This window comes from Pleurodeles waltl, chromosome 2_2 (genome assembly GCF_031143425.1).
Source record: "Pleurodeles waltl isolate 20211129_DDA chromosome 2_2, aPleWal1.hap1.20221129, whole genome shotgun sequence".
Lineage (NCBI taxonomy): Eukaryota > Metazoa > Chordata > Amphibia > Caudata > Salamandridae > Pleurodeles > Pleurodeles waltl.
This window is the reverse complement of record NC_090439.1, coordinates 511,250,400-511,272,727: the sequence shown is the minus strand read 5'-3', so window position 1 is coordinate 511,272,727 and position 22,328 is coordinate 511,250,400. Positions and strand designations below refer to the sequence as shown.

The window sequence follows — 22,328 nt, the reverse complement described above, 5'->3', positions numbered from 1 at the left end:
GTGCTTGAAATGAGAATACAGAAGTACAGGTAGTAAACTAGAATACCTGCTGGCTACTAAGGAGTGCCAGTATGCTTTCATTAACATTATTTTATCCCTGCTGAGCTGAATTAGTACTCTTCATTTGAAATTGAAGAAGTGCGGGTATTCAGTACCTGACAGTGCCTGCCCATTAAAGAGACAGCTGATGAGAAGCTAGAGGTATGGACCAACAGTGAAAGCTCTTAAATTTGATATAATCAGTTTTGAATCTGAAAAAAGACAGTGGAAACCAATAAAGCTGCATATTAATGGTGTTTTCATTTATTCATACCTGGCAGTTGATGCAGACCCCTCCTCCTTCGTACTGCCCATGAATGTTCAAACTTGCCCCACGTCGATGGACTTCAGGGTCATAGTAGCAGTCAGTGGCATGACCGTGGCAGTTACATACTATAAAGGGAATATTGCACAATTAATTGCTATTTATTTAAATATTATTCTTGCCCAAAGCACAGTTTCTACACACAACAAATGTGGGACTTTTTTAATACCAAACCTATGAAAAGTGCAGGGAAAGAGCACACTTGTCTTTGAATTGTATAATGATTTATTTATTTAAAATAATAGCCAGCCAAACAAAGTTCAACGGTGGCACTTTTTTAAATAAAGGTAAATACAATTTCCAGGGCCAAAGTGAGGGCATGTGAATTGTTGCCCCTGTATAGTGGTGGCATTTTCAGTCTGACTTAAAGACCCAACAGGAGCGCACAATGAGTACAATTTCGGCAATTCTTCTTTTTCCAGCACTTGAAACTATTGTATTAGCTCTGTTTAGCTATTTCTTGGGGTTCTCTGATTGTGATACCGAGCTTGGTGTTATCTCTTTGTATGTGCTGTCTTTCACCTGATGGCTGTAAAATTCTACAGATTGGTCTCGTATATGTGTGGAAGAAACGGCGGGAGAAGGCAATCCACATCACAGGAATAGTTGAGACTATTAAGGAGAACCTAAATCAGCAGTGAGATAGGAATGATATGATCCACACTACTGAGATATTTTTCAGTGTCTTAACAAACACAGATTGGTCATTGCCGGAACAGAAGCCAACCCCTTTTTTTGTGATAGGTCATGCCCACAAGGTCCTGGGTATCATGCAGTAGAGCCAACAACACAGAGGGAGTAAACGTAAAGCATAAAGTCACAGCTTTTCTAGAGGATGCCCCAGATTTTGTTCCAGTAGGATTGAATATGCAATGCCAGAGGAGGTTCACATTGTCTACTCCTGGCAGGCTGCAGCACCAGCATGCTGCAGTGTTAGATAGTTTTGCTCTGTGTAGCTGGTAAGGCGTCAGTTTGCCCAGTCTTGTAGCTAAAATCTTTGTTAAGATTTTCATGATACAAAAGATCAAATACATTGGCCTGTAGCTAGCACCTGAAAGCACATCTTATCCTGGTTTAGGAATAGGGGATATGTAGGCTTTGATGAATTCCTGGTGCAAGGAACCTGTTTCCTGCACTTCAAGACCTAAGCGAGGAATGGCACCATGCACCTGTGATGTTTTATAGAATTCAAGTGGGAAGCAATCTTCCCTCAGTGCCTTGTCCATCAACATTGACTTTATCGCTTCTGTTATTTCTTCTTCTGAGTTATCTTGATCAAGATCTGCTCTGTATTGCGGGAGGAGAGTTGGAATCTTGATGCCTGTCATACTGAGATCTTCATGCATCTTGTCCGGTGGTTGTTCAGACATATATTGGGTGGAATAAAATGATTGAATTGCATTCACAATAGCCAAGGGATTTTACAAGACCTCGCCATTTGAGTTTTTTATGGTAGGTATAGCTGACTGGGCCTCTACATGTTTTAACAGCCAGCTTTTTCTCTGTGTTCATATGCTCATACTTTAAGACCATGCAATACTTTTTCTGCAGCTAATGGTCCACAATCTCCCCGAAGGCACATCAAGATGAAAGATCCCCAGATGTTTATTTGTGATGTTAGAAAATGTCCAGTGGGGTGCTGTGGTCCATATGCTGAACTCAGGAAGCAACCTACTGAGCAGGTGGAATCCAGTTGCACCACCACCTCCTTCCAGCTCGGTAGGATTATACCTTGTGGAACAGGTCTTCCGAGATGGTACAGGGAACGCTAGTAGAGACTACGGGGCAGGCCTATGTCACGGGCCTTTATAGGCATGCACCCAACAGCTGTAGAGGCACTGTGGTATTGTTTAATTTAAACACTGCTTTGTTTAATATAATTTTCCATTGTTTATTATGTGTATATTTGTTCCTATGTTTTCTTAGTTATTTAGTATTCTTCTCCCTCCCTTTCTTGTGTAATAGTTCCTCCTATTTCCCCCCTCTCCAGCCATTGTATCTGGCCGGAATGCTTGTAACATTCCGGGGCAGCTGCAGGGAGCCGGCGAAGGTGGAGGCTGGAGTTTTTATTGTGGACATCGTACTTCAAGAAATAAAGAACATCCTGCATTTGTCATCATCTGGTTGCATGGTTTGTTCTTCACACTGGCGACAAGGGTCCCACGAGCCTTTTGGGAGTGTATCACAAGAGAATTTAGTATGAAGCTTTACTGCTGCTGAAGCTTCACTGCTGCTACAACTTCAACTCCATTGATTCAGACTGTACTTCATCTAAGCCTGTGGAAGCCATTCATTTCGCAAGTATTTTTACAGCGCTTTTTTTTTTTTCCGATTTGTTTCCCTTTCATTACAGAGCCCTATTGTTCTCGAGCAATAGCGCGTGGACGCGTCGTGGGTTGCCAGGCCAATGCCGCCTTGTTTATGTATTGCGCGCTCTCGCACTGAGCGACCGATTAATTTCCTCTTCCTTACGGAGCTCTATTGTTCACAAGCATTAGAGCGTGGACGTATCGTTGGGTTTCCAGGCCAACGTTGCCTTGTGTATTTATCGCACGCTCTCCCACTGAGCATTGCTAGGAGCGAAGCGTGGTTTGAGCGCCGCTTCCTCGCGCTTCCACGCGCATCATTAAACCTGTTTACAGTGTTGTTTCTAACCTTATTTCATCGAGTTCCTACGCGATTGAAAGATTTTGAATGAAATAGCGTCATCGTTGTCAGCTTTAAGTGATTACGCTCTCTACGTCAATGAAGCGCATCCATTAACAGAGGAAATTTTTCCTTCTTGCAACAGTGTATCTTATAGGAAATGTTGCAGAGAGACTTTGGTTGATCGCGCTTCTTTATTTCTTTAGCGATCTTTAAGCCCTGCAGTTTCAATTCTATTTTAAACCGTTGGAACTTTGGAACATTGTAAAGAAACATTTGACTTTAAGTTAAGTACAGTCTGAGACTTTATACTTGTTACACTTTCTTGACAATCATCTGAATTATGGGCTTCTAGTGTGTTACCCAATTTTTTTTCTTCTCATTCCTTAGACTTGTGTTGCCTCACTTTGGATTGAATTACATTTATAGTGTGGAAGCATGCAACATATTTCTCCTCCTCCATTTTCTTTATCTTTGCCTGGAGAACCTCCCATTCAATGGAGTAAATGGAAGAAGGTTTTCCTTACCTACATTCATGTTTGTGGCAGCAATTTATCTGCAGAAAGGAAGAACTCCATACTTCAACATTGTTTGGGTGCAGAGGGACAAGAAATTTGGGAAAATCTACCTGTTATTAATTCTCCTGATGGTGCTGAGGGAGATACCAATTTGAATGAAAAGTGTCAATCATTCTTCAACGATATTACTTTGGAAAATGCAAGCAGAGTGAAACAGAGTCAGTTGAAGATTTTGTGACAAATGTGCGTAAATTGGCTTCCCAGTGCAAGTTTGGTGATGCTTTGGAAAAATGTGTCAGAGATCAGTTTATGTTGGAATGCAAAAGTGACAAAATAAGAGAAGCATTATGGTCCCCAACGTTAGAAGAAGTTTTATGTGTGGCGAAACAGATTGAACACTCTAAACTTTGCATTGAAGATCTCAGAAAATCCAAAGACACTTCAAAATGTGTTCAATCTGTGGTGACTAAACCTTCAACGAAACATGTATCTTCAGGGTCAAAACCAAAATTTTGTGTTATAGATGTAACTCTTCTTCGCATTTAGATAACAGCAAAGACTGTCCTGCAGTTAATATGGTGTGTAAGAAATGTGGCAAGAAAGGTCATTTCGCTAGATGTTGCAAGTCGGTGGGAAAAAATTCTGTGAGGGTGAATGAAATTGAATGTGATGGAGCGGATGATGATGATAAATCTTTTATTCTACAAATTGTGAAGGATGTGAATTGCATAACCGAGACTCGTTGTGAGTACCCCATTGATATGGTAGAAGTGAATGGGATTGAAGTTTCCATGATGATGGATTTAGGTGCTAAATTGACTCTGGTCTCAGAATCCGATTTTTGCAAATGCTTCAAAGACAAAGTGTTTCTTCATCCCCCGGGTGTTACTCCTTTTAGTTATGGTGGGAAACCAATCGAGTTGAAAGGATATTTTAATGCTAAAATAGGGCTTAAAGGGAATTTCATTGAGGGAAAGGTATATATCCCAGTGGTGGTTGGTACTATTCTTGGGTGGCCTCATCAGAAATTGTTGAATATTGTATTAAATCCCAATGCAGTTCCCCAAGTACAAGTGCAAAAGGTGTGTGCTTGGGGGGAGAATCTCAATTGTGAGTACCCAGAAGTTTTTTCGGACAAAATTGGTTGTGTCAAGGGTTATAAGCACTGCATCATTTTGAAAAAGAATGCAATACCGATTATGTGCAACATTAGGAATATACCTTTCAGAATGAGGGACCAAGTGAAAGATGAACTCCAGAGGTTGGTGTCAGAAGGGATAATTGAAAAGGTTGAAGCAGCGGAATGGGTCGCACCAATTGTTGTCGCAACCAAGGCTAATGGTGACATTAGGTTATGTGTGGATTTGGTAATTTAAACAGAGAAGTAATTGTAGACACGTTTCCTCTACTTAGCATCACTGAGATGATGAGCTCTCTGGGAGATGCTAAGTTTTCTTCCAGAAAGAAATATCTTATTTAGGACATGTGATAACTGGTGATGGGATCAAGCCCAAAGAGGAATTGGTAAGATCTATCATTGATTTGTCTGCACCACAAAATAAAAGTGAGGTTCAGAACTTTTTGGGGATGGTTGAGTTCTACGCTAGATTTGTTCCAAATTTAGCAATGAGGAGTTGTGCTATTAGAAACTTGCTTAAGAATGGTACTAATTTCTCTTGGGATTCAAATTGTCAAAAAGAATTTGATGATCTGAAACATAGCTTGTCATTAGCTCAATCCCTAAATAGTTTCAAACCAGGGCTTCCCTGCTCCATAACCACTGATGCTTCAGATAAGGGGTTGGGATGTGTACTTAAACAATACAACAATAACATTACTAACACAATTGCTTTTGCTTTGCGCAGTTTACGTGGAGAAGAATATAAATATTCCACTATAGAGAAAGAGGCTTTAGCCATCTACTGGGCAATAAGAAAATGTAAAAAAAAATTATGGGGAACCAAATTTGAAGTGTGCACGGATCATAAACCACTACGTGAAATTTTTTAGAAGAAGGGACTTGATAATGTCTCCAGTCGTATTTGCAAGTGGATAATTGGCCTACAGGACTACCATTTTAGTGTGAAGTATGTGCCCGGGTGTGAAAACAAAGCTGCAGACTGCTTGTCCAGATTAATGGTTGAAGTATCACCTGATGCGGATGCTTTTGATTCCTGGTGGGAGGATGAGGAAGTCACAATCTGTGTTGTCACGGGAGGATGTATCACAGAGGAAGAGTGGAAACAGGAAGTTGATAATGATAATGATCTGGTACGTCTACCTGCAGAAATTACTTTCTGCAGGTAGGTTGCCAGATCATGCAGAAAGTTTAGGGTTACAGTATAAAAAAAATTGGCATGAGTTATCCATTCAGGGTAGCATGGTTTTAAGAGGGGGTAGATTGATTCCTCCCAATAATTTACGTGAGCGTATTATGGAACTTGCTCATACTGGACATCATGGCATATGTAAAACCAAGGAAACACTACGAGAGTTGTATTGGCGGCCAGGTATGGATCTAGCAATTGAAAGAAAGGTGCAAGACTGCTTGGAGTTTAGTGTAGCTGACAAATCGTAAAAAATTAGGAAGCACCCATCATCCTGAAAGAAGTTCCCAAAGAGGTGTGGGAATCTGTCTCTATTGACATTCTAGGTACAATTAGTCATAAGTCTCATTCTAAATATGTGGTGGTTCTTATGGATGAGTTCTCCAGATGGCCTGAAATTATGATTACTTCTGAGGTAACATCCCTGAGGGTGGTTGAATTTCTGACAGACGTTTTTAGTAGGGAAGGCAATCCCAAGACCATTTTGACTGATAATGGGGTACAATTCATTTCCAAGATCATGTGTGAGTTTTTGAAGAAGAGGGGCATCCTTCACAAAAAATGTGCTCTATACCATCCGGAAACTAATGGCATGATTGAGCGCTTCAACAGGACGTTAAAGGAAACAATACAGCTTGCAAATCAATTGAAGTGTGATTGAGAGACTATGATAAAAAAAAAAGTTGAACAGTATAGATTTACACCCCACTCGAGCACTGGTCAATCCCCTTTTGTTGTTTTCAAAAAACGCATTCCTCACACAGTGGTAAATCCTCCATGGGTCAAGAGTTATACCAAAGAAATTTTTAATTATGAAAAACACAGAGAGTCTGCTGTGAATAAACATGTAAGTTGTCAGGAAAAGAGAAAGCAAGGATATGATTTGAGAAAATCTGTTAAGGAGATGCAAGTGAATGTGGGAGATTCTGTCAAGGTCAAGTTGCCTGGGAAACCTTGTGGTGGTCATTCTCATTTCAGTAACATTTTCAGAGTTGTTAAAATATTTAAGGGAGCTGTTAAATAAATGATGGACGAATATGGAATTTCAATAGAGTTGTTAGAATTAGGTAGTTTATTTGTTTTAAAGGGGAAGTGGTGTGGTATTGTTTAATTTAAACATTGCTTTGTTTAATGTAATTTTCCATTGTTTATTATGTGTATATTTGTTTCTATGTTTTCTTAGTTATTTAGTATTCTTCTCCCTCCCTTGCTTGTGTAATGGTTCCTCCTATTTCCCCCCTCTCTAGCCATTGTATCTGGCTGGAATGCTTGTAATATTCCTGGGCAGTTGCAGGAAGCCGGCGAAGGTGGAGTCTGGAGTTTTTATTCTGGACATCGTACTTCAAGAAATAAAGAACATCCTGCATTTAGTTTCATGGTTTGTTCTTCACAGGCACTCATCCCTCAGTGCAGCTTCTATGTATGCTTCCAGAAATACACTCCTCAACTCCACGAACCCCGCGCATTGCTCGCCCACTCTGGGTATTGGAATTGAGGCAGTATATAAGTCCTATCGGTAGGAGTTTCTTCAAAGCTTCTCTAGAAAGCCTCCATTTTTCTTGCGGGTTCCTCAATTCCATAGTTAGCAGCTCTAGCTGCTAGGTCACATTTCTTCCCCTAATTATTGAATGCATTTGTTTTCATGGGGTTCACAACAAAGTATGCATACTAAAATAGTGATCATGTCTCTCCAAGTAATATTTAAAGTCTTAATCTACACATTGTGAGTCACTTATTAGAGTAAATCTGTACCTCATGCTCCGGATGCCATGTAACTTTGGTGCCATCATTTCTGATCTCACTGACTTGCTGCAGCAATATGTTGTTTTTTCTAATAAATGTACCCCAAAACATAGATGCATGTAACACATTTGACACATAAATCACTTTCCAGTATTGTTTCAGATATCCTACTAGACTGTATTCTGTTTCTAATGTGGTTATGCAGATTCACATGTGAATATACTTAAAAATGCATTCTAAGGCAATCCAAACTCCTGATTTATTATTGGAAATGGTTTATATTGATCTACCAACAATTGGTCTCCAAGTTGGAAGAAACTACACTTTTCCATTTATTTATGTGGATATCATTCAAGACATAACGTACCTCTGGTTGTGTAAAGAAAGCCATTCTTATGCCTTTAAGATGTCTAATAACAGCTGTATCTATATTTTAAAGAGTAACATTTTCTACGGCTGATGATGGGACATTTTTAATAGGGAAAACAAGATATTTGACCATTGAAATGACTAGGAGTAATCTGATATACTAAAGAGATTCTAGTAACACTTTACTTTTCATTAAAATTAAATTAATTTAAACCAGACTATTGATAACAATATGTAACACAAAATGTATATTTGTTTAGTTATTTTAGAAATGTATGACCCTGTACTTCCTTAAATCACATACTTTTGTACATGCTAATACAATATTGCCCATATATCCACTTGGCTTGCTTGTATGTTTTGATTTCTGACTATGCTGAATCATCTGCTGTGACCAATATAACAGAGTATTAGTATGCATTGTATAACCTTCTATTTCAGTTATTCTGTTCTGCACTGACAGTGCTCTCTAGGTTGTACCTTCCGTCTCTAAATAATAATGTTATATCATCTACATACAACTTTGTCTTGATTATTACGTCCTACAATATACTTAACGTTATATCTAAAGCCTGTCATACACACAAAACCTTCAACTTATCCACAGACAGCAAATATGTCATCTCATTGTTGTGTGCTATAAGACCCCATTATAGGGGTATTCAAATTCCTTAACCTGCTTACTATCATAATAATCTTCTAGCATAACTAAAAACATTAACAATTGGACTGATAAACTTCAATATCATGATTTGATCTATCTTAAACTAATAAATAAGCTCTCTCTCTATCATAGCTGTACACAAGCCAACAATGTACAACTATAGCTATTTCCAAATCCCTTCACATTTAACTTTCTTTTTTAGTGTTAACTGGCACTCTATAGAGCATTGCACAGAGCAGCGTTGGCTGACAAAGGTCAAGACTAGAGCTGCTCTGGGTCTTCTGTACCAGGCATGGGACAAGTCTTCCATTTGCGGTTAACCTCTGTTCTCAGGTTTGTGACAGCCAACATACACCCAGTCACTGAAGTAGTATGGCATTGGGCTCTGAGCTTCCAGAATTTATATGAGGCCACACAGTTGAGTTTGATTAATCGAAACAGTATTGGTCTCCACCACGGCAGAGCTGGACTTCATCATTGTCAGATGATCTACACTGCACAAGTCAGGTGTAAGGTCCCTGTTTGGGGTGATGCACTGCTTACAAACTAGATGTGTGGGCACATACTGTTAGATGTTATTGATCACCAATATTGGAGGTGGCTGTTAAATTGCTGTATTCATTATCCCACTTACCTCACCAATGTTTTAGCAGGCTTCCAGGTATTTTCTTACAATCTAACACTTTGCTTTCATGAGATATTTGCCCTCCATGATTTAACGTGCACCTTATTGTATTTTGCTCTCTACATTAATCCTGGTTGTCTCTTATTGATCTGATGATGTACCTATGGAGCTTACACTCCAGCTGTCTCCTGTGCAGGCTGCCTGTCTGTTTGTTTTAGGTCACAGCTTCATTGTCTAACTGTCGTGGCCCTTTTTGCATTATTTTCCTAGGGCTGTAAACTATAGGCATGTGATCAGGGACTACGTGCTCTGGTGCCACATTTATCTTTAGCGAAACTACCCCCTCTGGTATAGTACCAGAATATTGTGGAGAAAACTTTGTCTGACAAAAATAAAGCGTCCTAAATATTGCACTTTGGAGTTAGTATTATAAAATCTGTACCCACTGGGACTATACTTTTGTAAACAATACTTAGGACCGAATATTTATGTCAGATTATATTTTGTCAATGATATTCCGAGGTTTGTACAGTTGGATCCAAATCTCTCAGCACCAGCAGATTTGTGCAGCTTTGCACTTTCACTCCGTTGCTGCATTATTCAAGGTTTCCTTTTCATGAACAGCAGAGGTGGCTGCCAATTCCTTCCTCTCACTACTCCCTCCACGTCCACAGATGCATGCTCACAGGTTCACCCTCTCTGTATCTGAACCCAATGTCCTTTGTCTGTAAATTCATGCTGGGCCTTTTGATGGTGGAAGACCACTTAGATACTTCCATGACTAGGCATGGTATTGTGGTCAATTCAGAGATTGACCCAGGTACCTTGGTATACCTTGAGAGACCCAAAGCAGCATCATGCTTCTGTAGCACTGAGGCATATAAATGAGGCCTTGGAGATTTTGAATGTGGTCAGCAGAGGACTGCCTTCTATTTTTTCTATCTTATTGTGCACAGGACATGTGTAAAAAACATTTAATAAAGCTGGGAAACAGGATATTGGAGGGGAGTTTTAAACTGTATGGACTGGGGTGTAGAGAGAATAGGGGGCCTATAGGAAGAAGGGGAGCTAGTGAAAGTTAAGGACCTGCAAGGGGATTATGAACTCCAAGAAGGACATTTCTTCCTGCGTAGCTCTGTAAGAGCAAAGTTGCAGAAATTGTGGCAAACGGGCCACATCAAACCGCCAGTACACAAAAACCTTAGAATAATTTATGCTACTGACAACAAACACAGGATAGTAACTCCTGGGGCAGACCAAATGCTCACTGTTCTCTCTGAGGGATAATTGGGTATTGGTCCTAATTAACCACTTGGCGATGAGGACTGGGATAGAACAGGGGTAATGCTCGCAAGATTTCTAGAAAGACCTGGTTGAAATTAGTACACTTTTATGGCATACCAAGGGTTACATCACCCCTAAGAAAATGAATACAATTTACCCAGACACACAAGCAAAATGACCCAGATGAGGAGAGCTGGATTACATTTTTATTTCCATATGATCTGGTGCTGCCCCGAAATATCTGATTATCAGGAGCAAATTAGTTAAAACAAGTAACAAGACACCAAATAGGAATATGCAGAAATGAATTTGAATATTAGGGCTATACACAATGTCTAAGGCCAAGAGGGTAACAAGCAGATTTATAATCTTTCCATTGATCCTTGAAAAATGCCAAATGGTGATACAATGAAAATTTACTAAAGGACCAAGCATACACACTTTGCACAGAGAGGCGCTAAAAAAGCACCTCATTACATAGGGAAGTGAAGGATGGGATAAGAAAGCCAGATTAAAAACCCAAGCCTTGGACGTAGACATTACATTGATGCCTGAGACAGAACTAAAACGGGATTGGGATCTTCTTCAGTAGAAATAAGATAGAAGCTATATAACAGAAGAGCCCCTCCTGCCCCTTCCTCCCACCCCAACCTAATTATTGGAGATATGCAGATACCAGGTGCACAGGCCAAAGAGTTATTTTTGCATTTGTTGCCCCAAGTGGGAAGGGTATGCCCAGATGTGGGTCCGTGCTCACTATGCCACCAGATTCAAGCTGGCCTGGCTGAAGAGGGGTGATACCCCGAAACCGGTCCCAGGATGCTTGTTTCTGGTCCAGGGAGGACTTGGCCTGGCAGTTCGGGCTGGAACAGGGTCAAGACTGATTTGCATATGGCTGGGTCCAAACTGGAACGGCATGGTGAGCAAAAAAACTGATGGATTAAACCCAGATCTGTGCCTGGTGGTGAATGTTTGATTTGTTCTGCATTCCATCCATCATCTGTTGTTTTTTAAATTGCCTGCTTGGGGCACTGTACTTGGTTCTGGCCATCCTGTCATGACCTCCAGCATACTAGTTTGGACCAGGATCCCAGACAAGTTCCACCACAGCTGGACCACCTCCTGGACAGAGTCTCAGCAACAGTTTAGAAGCTGCACCCTGGGAGCCAGTGATGCAAAGGCCCTGTGCCTTCCCGGGAATAGCAGGACCGACGTCTTTCAGTAGAGGCATTGGGCTCATTGTAGGATTTTTCTGCCTTTCTTCTCCTGCTGCCATTGGGCTCCAGTGTATTGGATGATGTTTCACTTGGGGTGGTGAATCTGAATGCAGTGGAGGTGCCAGTGATTACGGCACAATCAGTAGAGAACCTGCTGTAGCTCCTTCCTGAGACTCCTAGTAGCATGTCCTTGGCTTTGACTGCTTCCGACATACTCTCTGGTTCAGTCCTCTACTGGAGGCTGCGATCCCTCAATCTACTCCACATAGGTGCAGGACATGCTGTCTGTTGCATGACCTTTGGAAACTTTCCTATTCTCACTTGTCCCTGCTTAGCGGCTGTCTACTCCTGCTCGCTACTTTGGTTATTGCCCGGGCGCAGTAGCTACTTGGTTGTCTAGCCTCACCATCTCCTTCATGCTTCTCTGCTTGGTCTTAGTCAGTAAACTGACTTTTGTGGGGTTCAATGTTGGGTCTTGGCCCCTGGTTTGTTATTATTATTTTTTTTAATTGGGAGTTTCTTCGCCAGACAGTGCTCCTGTTTTTAGGACACCAGGTGCACCCTGAAAGGGCTACTTCACTTGAGTAGTCTGGTTCCTCTTAGGTCTTGCATGCAGCTGTTGCCAGGTTCCACTGTACTTTGTCCTGTGCCATTTGTGAGTAAGTATAAATTGGTAACATGGAATGTCAGGGGAATAAATTGTCCTCACAAATATTACAAAATCCATTACACTTTGGTTTGGTGAAAAGCGCAGATTGCTATTCTGCATGAAACACATTTGTTGGTTCCTGGAGTCTCCAGGCTCCTCAATGTCAATGATGTTGTTCTTGTTTCTCCACATATGCCAGGGGGGTGATACTCTGGATTAGGGACCAAATTTCACTAGTAGTAACCTTACTAGTAGTAACTTTATTACTAGTACCTTACTTTTAGTATCTTTACTAGTAGTAAAGTCACTAGTAACACCTTACTTTTGTGAATACTGAAAAGTAGTAAAGTTGGACTTTTGGTCTAAGTTAGACTTTTGGTCTAACTTTGGCTTTGTGAATTTGGCCCATCATGTCCAAGTTGTATTGCACCAAAACGATGTCAGACCATAACCCACTTTATATTGATTTGATTTGGGGATGGCTGTTGGCGGTTCCGACCTGGTGTCTGCAGATGTTGATACCTACTCAAGGATGCGGTGTTCCGCCATTCCTTGCATACCCACATTGATTCCTCTTTTACAGAAAAGAAGAAGACTGTCTCGTCCAGGCTACAGGAGTGGGAAGCCTTTACATTTGTCAATCATGGATTCTGCATTAAGTTAGTGGCTGGGGTACAGAGGGGGAGCTTACTCAGCTGGAACCTTCACTGCAGTCTCTTGAGTAACTGCTCCCTAACAACCCCGACAAACCGATGGAAGTTAAGACTGTCAGATGCTCCTTCTTTGACAGCCTAGACTGATTGTGTTGCCTACGAAGCTAGAACTCACAATGAGGGAAATACAGAGGGCCGACCACTTGAGCTTCTTGCCAAACCATTGACCTTGAGCTCTGTTCCCCTCCACTTGGCTCTCCCATTCGCGGAGATACTGGTTACTTCGACGGTCATTAACAATGTGTTTTTCACTTATCATGATGAACTATATAGACCCCCCCAATTGCCTCCTCAGCTTTGGTACTTCACGTCTTCCTTGGCCGGCTATCGTTACCTCATCTAACTGTGATAGCTAGGCAGGATCTCGACCTCTGTCTGTCATTACAGGAGCTCAGAGCTGCCCTACATGATCTGCCTTTGGTGAAGACTCCAGGATCTGACGGACTTCCATCTAAATTTTATACTCTCCCTTATCAATAGTCAATACGGATTTGAAGATTTTTTCTAAGCTATTGACTAATCGATTGGTTCAGAATATCTCACTATTGAGACACTCACCCATTTAGTTTAATCCAGGGTTGTAACACCTCACATCACCTTAAAAGGCTCTGGGATGTAATGTACAGTGAATCTGAAGCCTTTCCAAGGGTGCCGTGTATTGCTCTTGACCTAGAGAAGACCTTCAACTCTCTCCAGTAAGACCACAAGCTGGGAGTGTTGCCCACGATGGGCACTGACCCTACCTGGTGTAACTAGATTTGTCTTTGATATGCAGCTCTGATGGCTAGGGTCACAACAGAGCAATGTGACTAAAGCTCTTTTCCAATGGGTAGGTGCATCCGTCAGGGATACCCTCCCTCACCATTACTCTTCAGAATGCATAATGAAGCAGTCTCTCAAAGAGACAGTTACAAACACTTGAACGACTGTCCATTAGACATTCTGAACATATCGATGGCTCAGATCCACTTCTTAGAGCCTAGGTGATTGCCAATAGTCCCCTGATATGCCTGACATGCCCTCATTAGGCTGCCTTGCCTATGATAGTCATAGATCCCTATTTCCTATGTATACATATACATATCACACGTCACGTCGCATATACACGTGTTGACTATGTTATCTGCCTGTTAGACTGTTTTTTACTTGTTTTCCCTTTTCTCTCCTCAGTGCCATTATGCTTCACTCTTTACCTCTGTCCTATAACTCCTTTATAGGATAGAGAGAACCCTGATCCCCACACTAGGGTTTCCTAGTTAAGGTACCACACCCGATGAATGCGGGTAAGCCTTTTTTTTTTTTTGCATCAGGTGTATGCTGCAGCAGGTGCTTAAATCTTACCTTAATTCAGGTGAAGTGTGTATTAGCAATAATTGCTTTTCTGCATCATCCAATTGGGTTTTTGGCTGTACTAAGTCGCAGCTGCCTTTGATTTGTAACCTACCCATTCCTTTTCAGGTTGGCCCCCGCTCTGAACTTGCCAGTGTACCACTGTGCGGTTTTATATCACTTTACTTTGAGCATTTTTTTTTTTTTAGCAGAAACATCTTTTTCTTTTTCTTTGAGGTCCTGAAGAATGCCAAAACGCCTCTTTTGAGGGTAATATGGCAGAAACATGTTGACCTGCATTGATGACACATTTAAGTAGGACTAACCCATTCCTATAGTGTTATAATCCTGACCCAGGGATGCATGAATAAAGGTATACGGGTACCTGTAGCCAGTTTTATTTCACTATAGGCCAGATGTACGAAAATGCAATTTTGCATTTCTTAAATGGTGACTTCATAGAAAATGCAATGTACTAAGATACTGATTTCCTGATAGTGATTCCTACAAAGTAGGAATCACTATTAGGAAATCGCTATTAAGAAATCCCATTACATTTGAGTCAATGTGCCAGGTTTTAATTTCCTAAATAGCAATTTCTTATCAGGAAATCGTTATTTAGGAAATGCAAAACCAAGGATGGCAATGGGCAAAAGACCCTCCATGGTGCACCCCAAAAATAGGGGTGCATCTGTAGAGCACACATATGCCGAAGGGGCTTGTGTGTGCTCTACTTTAATTAAAAAAAGGACTTTGGGTGATTTTTTGAAATTGCACATGGTTACCATCAACTTCAATTCATTGGTAATTGCATCTCCTAAATACCCAAGTTGTGTTTAGGAAATGCATGGTACATTAGAATAGGAATTGCATATAGGAAATCCCTGTTTGCAATTTCCTATTCTGGGGCTTGCAAATAACTATTTCTACTGGGTAGAAATTGTAATTTACGATTCCTTAATATATAAGAAAAGCTTAGGTTGCATTTCTTAATGGCCCAAAATAGCGATTTGCACCATTAAGAAATTCAAACTGGCTTCATAAATCTGGCCCTTCATCACTTGTCACACACTATGCCTACCTCCCTACCCCCAGCTCACCCTAGAGTATCTACTATATTTCTAAAACATCTGCAAGAACTCCTCCCTCATAGTGAGAGGGTTGCAACTCTCACCGTGAACAGCTGACTGGTGTGAGAATAGTCACTATGATGAAGCATACCACCTTTGCTAGGTGAGAGAAATCATCCTTAAAAAGGGATATCCCATTACAATTAGGTTACTTTTGTTTCTTTCTCTTTTCCTCTCTCTTTTTCTTGCTAAAGACCCACCTGTTCTTTTGCATGGTATAATGTTGTCTGACAGCACACATCTTCATAGGGAGGGGAAGGTGGGATTATGCAAACACCCCATTGACTAGGACTGTGGCTCCCTTGTTGAAGCATTCATGCGAGGGATCAAAGATGATGCACACCCCCTGTGAACACTCCTCTTGGTGTTGCATTAGATCATTGGTCTCTTGGTTACTAGTATCTTTCTGAGACAGATACCTTTACAGTTCTTATTTTGGGTATTGTAGCCTACAGTCAATTTTCTTGCCGGTGTCTCAGACTCACCTAATCGACTGTTGCGCTATGCTATTGCCAATCAGATATAACTGTTGTGGGAAGGAACAAGTTGGGAATGGGGGAATAGGGTGGGAGAGGGACTTCAGTTGGAGTTGGGGGGTGGGGCAAGTTTGGGTGTTTTCTATTGCAAGGGGGTGAGAATAACAACAAGAAAAATAGCATGCCTGAAACACAGTCTCCTATTGTACTATATACTGTGTTTGTACACTGCCTCGCTAAGGCTACAAGCTGAATGCTGCCAATAAAAGTATAGTACAAAAATACATATGGAGCAACAAATAGCATCAAAATGTGGAGAACGCAGCAAAAAGATGGAGTTTTGTTCAAAACGTTTGGGGAGGTACCAAATGAGACAATAATTAATGTGTATTTAAGGAAGGCCAACCACAATGCTCCTTCAGCTGGCAGATTTCTGTTATTACTTCATGCAAGAAATGAAGAGCACTGAAAAGCCAAAACTTTCATGGGTTAATGGTTACCTATGCTTCCTCGACTGGAAAGGTTCAGGAATTACTGTGTTTGTGCATTTACTGACATCTGGAACAACTGAAACACATTTGACATTTGGAAAGGGACATTCAAAAAATATTTTCAAAACCTTCTAACATTGATCATTTACCCTGTCTCCATTACAATGTCAGTAGATAACAAGGGCCCACTCTGGATGAAGGTGTTTTTTCCAGATTACACTGCTTTCCCCGATTACATCTGCCAATATTCTCTCTTTAAAGTTCTTAGGTCTGGCATACTTGGTGTGGTTTCTCCTGACTTTTTTGCCTCCTGACATCCTGTTTGGCTGATCTCATTTTTGCTTCCTTTAGAAATCTGGGCACTTTACCACTGCGGACCAGTGCTAAAGTGCACATGCTCTTTCCTTAAAACATGGTAACATTGGCTTATCTAAAATTGGCATATTTAATTTACTTATACGTACCTAGGAAAGTGCATTGCATGTGCCTTTAGCCTGTAAATTAAATGCTACTGGTGGGCCTGCAGCACTCATTGTACCACCCACTTCAGTAGCTCTTCAAACATGGCTCAGGCCTGCCAATGCAAAGCCTGGGCGTACAGCCTCAAACTGACATGTCAACCTGGCATGGTAACCCTCTTGCCAGGCCCAAACCTTCCCTTTTAATAGGTCACCTCTAAGGTAGCCCATGGACATCCCGAAGGGCAGGGTACAGTGTATTTAAAATAGTGGACATGTACTTTTAGGCTTTACACGTCCACACAATGAAAATCTCTTAAATTTATTTTTCACTACGGCAAGGCCTATCTCTTCCATTGGTTAACATTGGGATTGCCTTATTAAATTTTATAAGTGTAACTTCCAACTGGGGCCATATAGACATTTCGAGTTTGGTGACTCTGGACTCACAATTTAAAATCACAACTTATAGTGATGTTGGATTGTAAGTTGCAAGTCCGAAAATGCCAATTTTAAAAAGTTGCATTTCCTTATTTTCACCATTTTGTGCCTCTGTCTTTCTCTGAATACACATCCGGATAGGTGACAACTGACTCTTGTACATTACCTCTAGACAGCAGCACACAAAGGGAGCATAGGTGTGCCAGATGGGCCATTAACATCTTGATGGTTCATCCTGGGCAATATGGGAGGGAGGAACTGACACTTACACCTGAATAGGCTGGGTCCTGATCCCTCACAAATGGCTGCATAACCCCCTGTTGTGTATCTGGAAGGGAAGGAAGGGTAGGGACTTTGTGCACTTCAAAGGCCCTCTTTGAAGTCTTCCCCATTTCAAAGGCACAACCTTGTATAAGTACTGGACCTCAAACCTCACCAAATCAGTACACTTCTGAACCTGAGGACATTCTGCTAGAAAGAATGTTTGGTGTGCTGCTAGAAGGACTGTCACTCTGCTGGAACTCTTCTGGACGTAGCTGTGCCTGCCCTGCTTCCTGTTGGCTTCTCTGCCTGAGAGTGAGAAGGACTGGACCAGCATCTCTATATCCCCAGAACCAAAGTGACTCTAAGGGTTTGCTGGCTTGCCTCCTGTTCTGATGTTTCAGGGACATCAAAGACTTCACCCCGCTCTGCTACAGCTTCTGGTCTCTGCAAACTGTGAATCCTACCCTGCTGAGTGGTGCCAATCCTGTCCTGGGCCCTTGGAAGTGGGTTGTGAAACTGGGTTCTATAGAAGTCCAGGCATTGCTGTCACTGCATCGATCAGAACTACCCCATCTCTCCTCGACATTGCCACATGGCCGGTGAGGACGAGGACTTTGCATCACTGAGTGCCCGGTTAAGGACTGACGCATTGCCATCAGCCCCAGTGCATCACTTTTGCATCATCAGCTGCACGGCTTGACAACAGCGTATTGCCTTCATTGCAAAGAGTTTGACTCTGCACCACTGCTCAAGGATCGACGACTGTGCGGCTCAGCGACAACAAATCCCTCTGTCTGCGCAGATCAGAACAGACACATCATATTCATATTGTCTCCTTTGCTCCTTACATCAGATCCTCAATGTCGACACAACCCTCCATGCAATGTACTCTTCAGCGCGACAAGGTTGGTCTCTGTAGCTGGCTCACACTCCATTGTGGTCAGCCTGAACTTTGGATTTACCCCAGCCTAGCACGACGAGCTAACCTTGGTTGGCACTTTAGTTTTTAAACTCTACAATCACAGTTAATCTTTACAAATTCCTATCTCGATTGGATTCTTGTCATTTATATCTTGCTTTGTTCATTAAATTAAGATCTATTTTATTACATGATGTTGATTATTTTTGCGTGGTGTTTTCACTATTTTACTGTCTTAAGTGTTACACAAATATTTACACATTGCCTCCAAAGTTGAGCCTACCTGCTCTGTGCCAAGCTGCCAGAGGTGCGCACAGGTTAATTTAAAGTATGTATCTGACTTCCTCTGATTAGGATTGTGGTTCCTGCTTGGACAGCCTGCACACCTCTGCCAACCAGAAACCCAATTTGTAACCAAAGCATTCTCACTTAGTAGGGGTGTTGTCATTTACATCTATATTTCCAATGTTTATGTGCATCTGACAACAAGGTGGCTCAGTGAGTTAAACACTAGCTGCTGACATCTATGTGAAGCCAGCATGTGGCAAGCAAGAATCTTGCTATGGCCTACTGTGCTTTCTATTATTCTATGGTCAATGAAACACAGAAAATGAAAGCAGATAATAGTAGCACCTGTTAGTTACAGGGCTTGGAGAAGCTTAAATCTGAATAATGACGTGCTGCATAATGTTCTTCTTTTTCTTCTTCTTCTTCTTCTTCTTCTTCTTCTTCTTCTTCTTATTATTATTATTATTATTATTATTATTGTTGTTATTATTAATACAAATTGTATTATTATAGAGAAAGGCAATTAATTTACAATAGCATTTGGTACTTACGTTCACATTCGTTGGCATTGTCAATTGTTGCTGGTTGCCATGCTTTCTGATTAGATCCAGGACAGCAGCGGTCACAAGTCTCACCACAGGTGTTATGCTGACATTCACACTGAAATCTAAGTACAGAATATGGTATTATTATGTTTGGTCACTGCAATGTTGTATTTCATTGCCCGGTATTATGCTTAAAATGTGAAAAAAAACGTGAACGAACAGCAATTCGTTTGTTTGCAATATACATGCAATTCATACAATGTATCAAAAGTAGTGGGCCAGATGAAGGGTTCCAGTTGAATACCATGTGGTAGTTCTGTTGGGGCACTCTTGAAGTGGTTATTTTACTGCAGTCATGGCATCACACTGCCAAGAGAGTAGGATGTAATTGTAACAGACTGGATTTTCATCAGCTTCTGTCTCTCAGTGCCTGTTACTCTGAGCTACTCCCTGGCCACTGAAGAAAACACTGTGGACCTGATTCACTAAGGTAACTAACCCTTTTCATTAACTTACATTTGTGTGTAAATGTTTTACTTTTTGGCTATTCACAAACTCAGCATGCACATTTACCTTCAAAAGTGTAACTTAAATGTCTCCACCAAATTGAAGAGCCTAGGGACTATACACTTTTGAGTAATTTATAATGTAGAGTAAGCTTGCCACTTTTTGCCTATTCACAAAATCTGAGTGTGCATTTACTCCCGAAATGTAACTTACATTTACACTTTTGGAGTCAATTTACACTCAGGTTTTGTGTATAGCCAAAAAGTAGTAAACGTACTAAAAAATGTAAGGTCTGAATAAGGCCCAATGTGTATTTCACCGCACTGGCTTCCAAACGCCTCAGGAGGAGGGGGAAGGATGGAACGGGAATATAGGGGAGGAGCAGTATGAAAACGAATGTTAGAAAAGAAGCCAGCTGACATCTGAAGTGCAAGCTGAGAGGAACTCCCCGGATCCTTACGTGCCCCATGCCTCTACCCACTCCTAGGTTTGACACCGGACAAGTTTATCCAGGTTGGCTGGCATTTGTCTGTAAGCACAGGAAAACAGTATTAAAAGTCACCAAAATCTGGCTTGTTTGCAACTTTCCAATGCAAATGTAAAGCCTCGAATATAAGAATAAAATACGTCAGAAGTAGATTAGAGCTGTCTAATCAATTCCTAAATGGTTTTCAAAGCAATTCGAGGCGAAACTGACGTCTTAAAAAACTTTACGTTCACTGTTTTGGATATGCCATCCCTTGCCCTCCCAGAACGTCAAAATAAGCAGAAACGGCTGGTATTATTGTTTTAGAAAAGTGGTAACCCTGTCCACTTCTCACTAAACGCTTTGGGAACTGTGGCTCACGGTTCTCCACCCCACCCCTCATATAGTTGAAGCAGCAGCACATGCTTTACCAAGCACTGACTTGTCATTTTCCCCCATCTGTGACATCGCCCATGTTTACTAATGTTATTAAATACGACCACAGAAGTAAGATGTACCTTTGATATGTTTTTTTATCTTCTGAGATTGACAGCTAATCTCAGGCAATCTAGTACACAGTGTCTCATAATTATGCCATTGCATCTCAGGTTCACTTGTCTATCCAGTGCTTGCTGCATCATTTGGTTTCTATTTATGTCGTCATTGCTTGGCACACCTCACTGCTATGCTATCCGTAAACATTCAGAGATGTGATCATTAACTAGTGTAAGGTACGACAATAGAAGGTCAGTCACAGTACATTCGAGTTGTTTTTTTTTTAAATTAGTAAGGAAAATAAGTAGGGGAGACAATGACCTTTTCCAAAATCGATTCAGGGCCCTGGCGGTGGCATATGACGACGACACAACAGATATTACGAATGCAGTGACACTGTATTCCTTGTCACACAATGACTGGGCTGATGAGCTCAGTCAAGGGAATATAGACCCTCACGTATATCAGGGCACACTACGGGTCTAATTTTCAGCCCTAGCCTTTGGCTAGATGATAATGTATCTATGCCTCTCTCAAAGCTCAATCAGTATGTGGTGCCCTTTTCAATGATTAAACACGCATCGGCGACATCAATGTATCGTCTTTTGCCTTTGTCAGTGCTTTTTGCTGATGCTATAGCGCTGTGGTGCAGATTGTCCCCTGACAATAAGGCAGACTGGTCCCCTACATGGCATCCCACACAATATTGCATCAGGTTTCCAGCTGGCGTCACACGCTGCTCTGTGGTGCGTGCAAACAGCAATGGGTCCCCAGCTCTGCCAGCTCTTCTGAGATGTTATGGGATGCGAAACATATTAATAAATGGAGTCTTGGATGACAGGAGGGTGAGCAGCAGTGAGCACACAATGAACTCGCCTCTTGTCTTTAGGGCCCAAACTTTGCAATCAGCCCCAGGCCTCGTGCACAACTTTGTGCTACATGTGAGGGACCAATGGACTTTGCTCTGTTAAAAGTCTGCAAAGATTTTCACAGGCAAAGGCTTCTCCTGCTGGCGTTTTCTGGCTTATAATGGTCTTTTAGGAGCTGCAGACCTGAGGCAGGCTTCTTTCTCTCTCATGATGGCTATTCAATGGGCACCGATGTGCAGTGACTGACTGCAGGCTTAACTAATCCATAAAGCCTTGGACTAACAAGCCAAGAACCACCAGTCAGTGGCTGGCGTTTGGGCTGAACACACTCCCTAGAATTCTGACTCTGAGTAAGAGGTGAACCAGCCAACAAGTTAACTGGAGATCTGAGGAAGAGCTGAGGTAAGGGCCCTGTCCCAACCACGAGCAGAGCCCGGAAAATGTTTCATATAAACAGTGCAACAAACAATGCTTACATATTATAAAGGTTCTTCAAAGTTCAAAAAAGTGTATTCCCTTAACACGAGGAAG

The 22,328-nt window shown here is 41.5% G+C and overlaps 1 protein-coding gene across 2 annotated transcripts in view; it reads right to left on the bottom strand.

Moving 5' to 3' along the window:
* LAMA3 (laminin subunit alpha 3) overlaps nt 1-22,328 on the bottom strand; it is a 933,952-nt gene that overhangs the window by 624,954 nt on the left and 286,670 nt on the right. For both annotated transcript variants that reach the window (XM_069220025.1, XM_069220026.1), the window contains exons 7-8: nt 19,467-19,582; nt 314-432 (exon numbers count right to left, since the gene is read on the bottom strand). In XM_069220025.1, the coding sequence (XP_069076126.1) occupies nt 314-432; nt 19,467-19,582 (235 nt within the window). The remainder of the gene's footprint in view (nt 1-313; nt 433-19,466; nt 19,583-22,328) is intronic.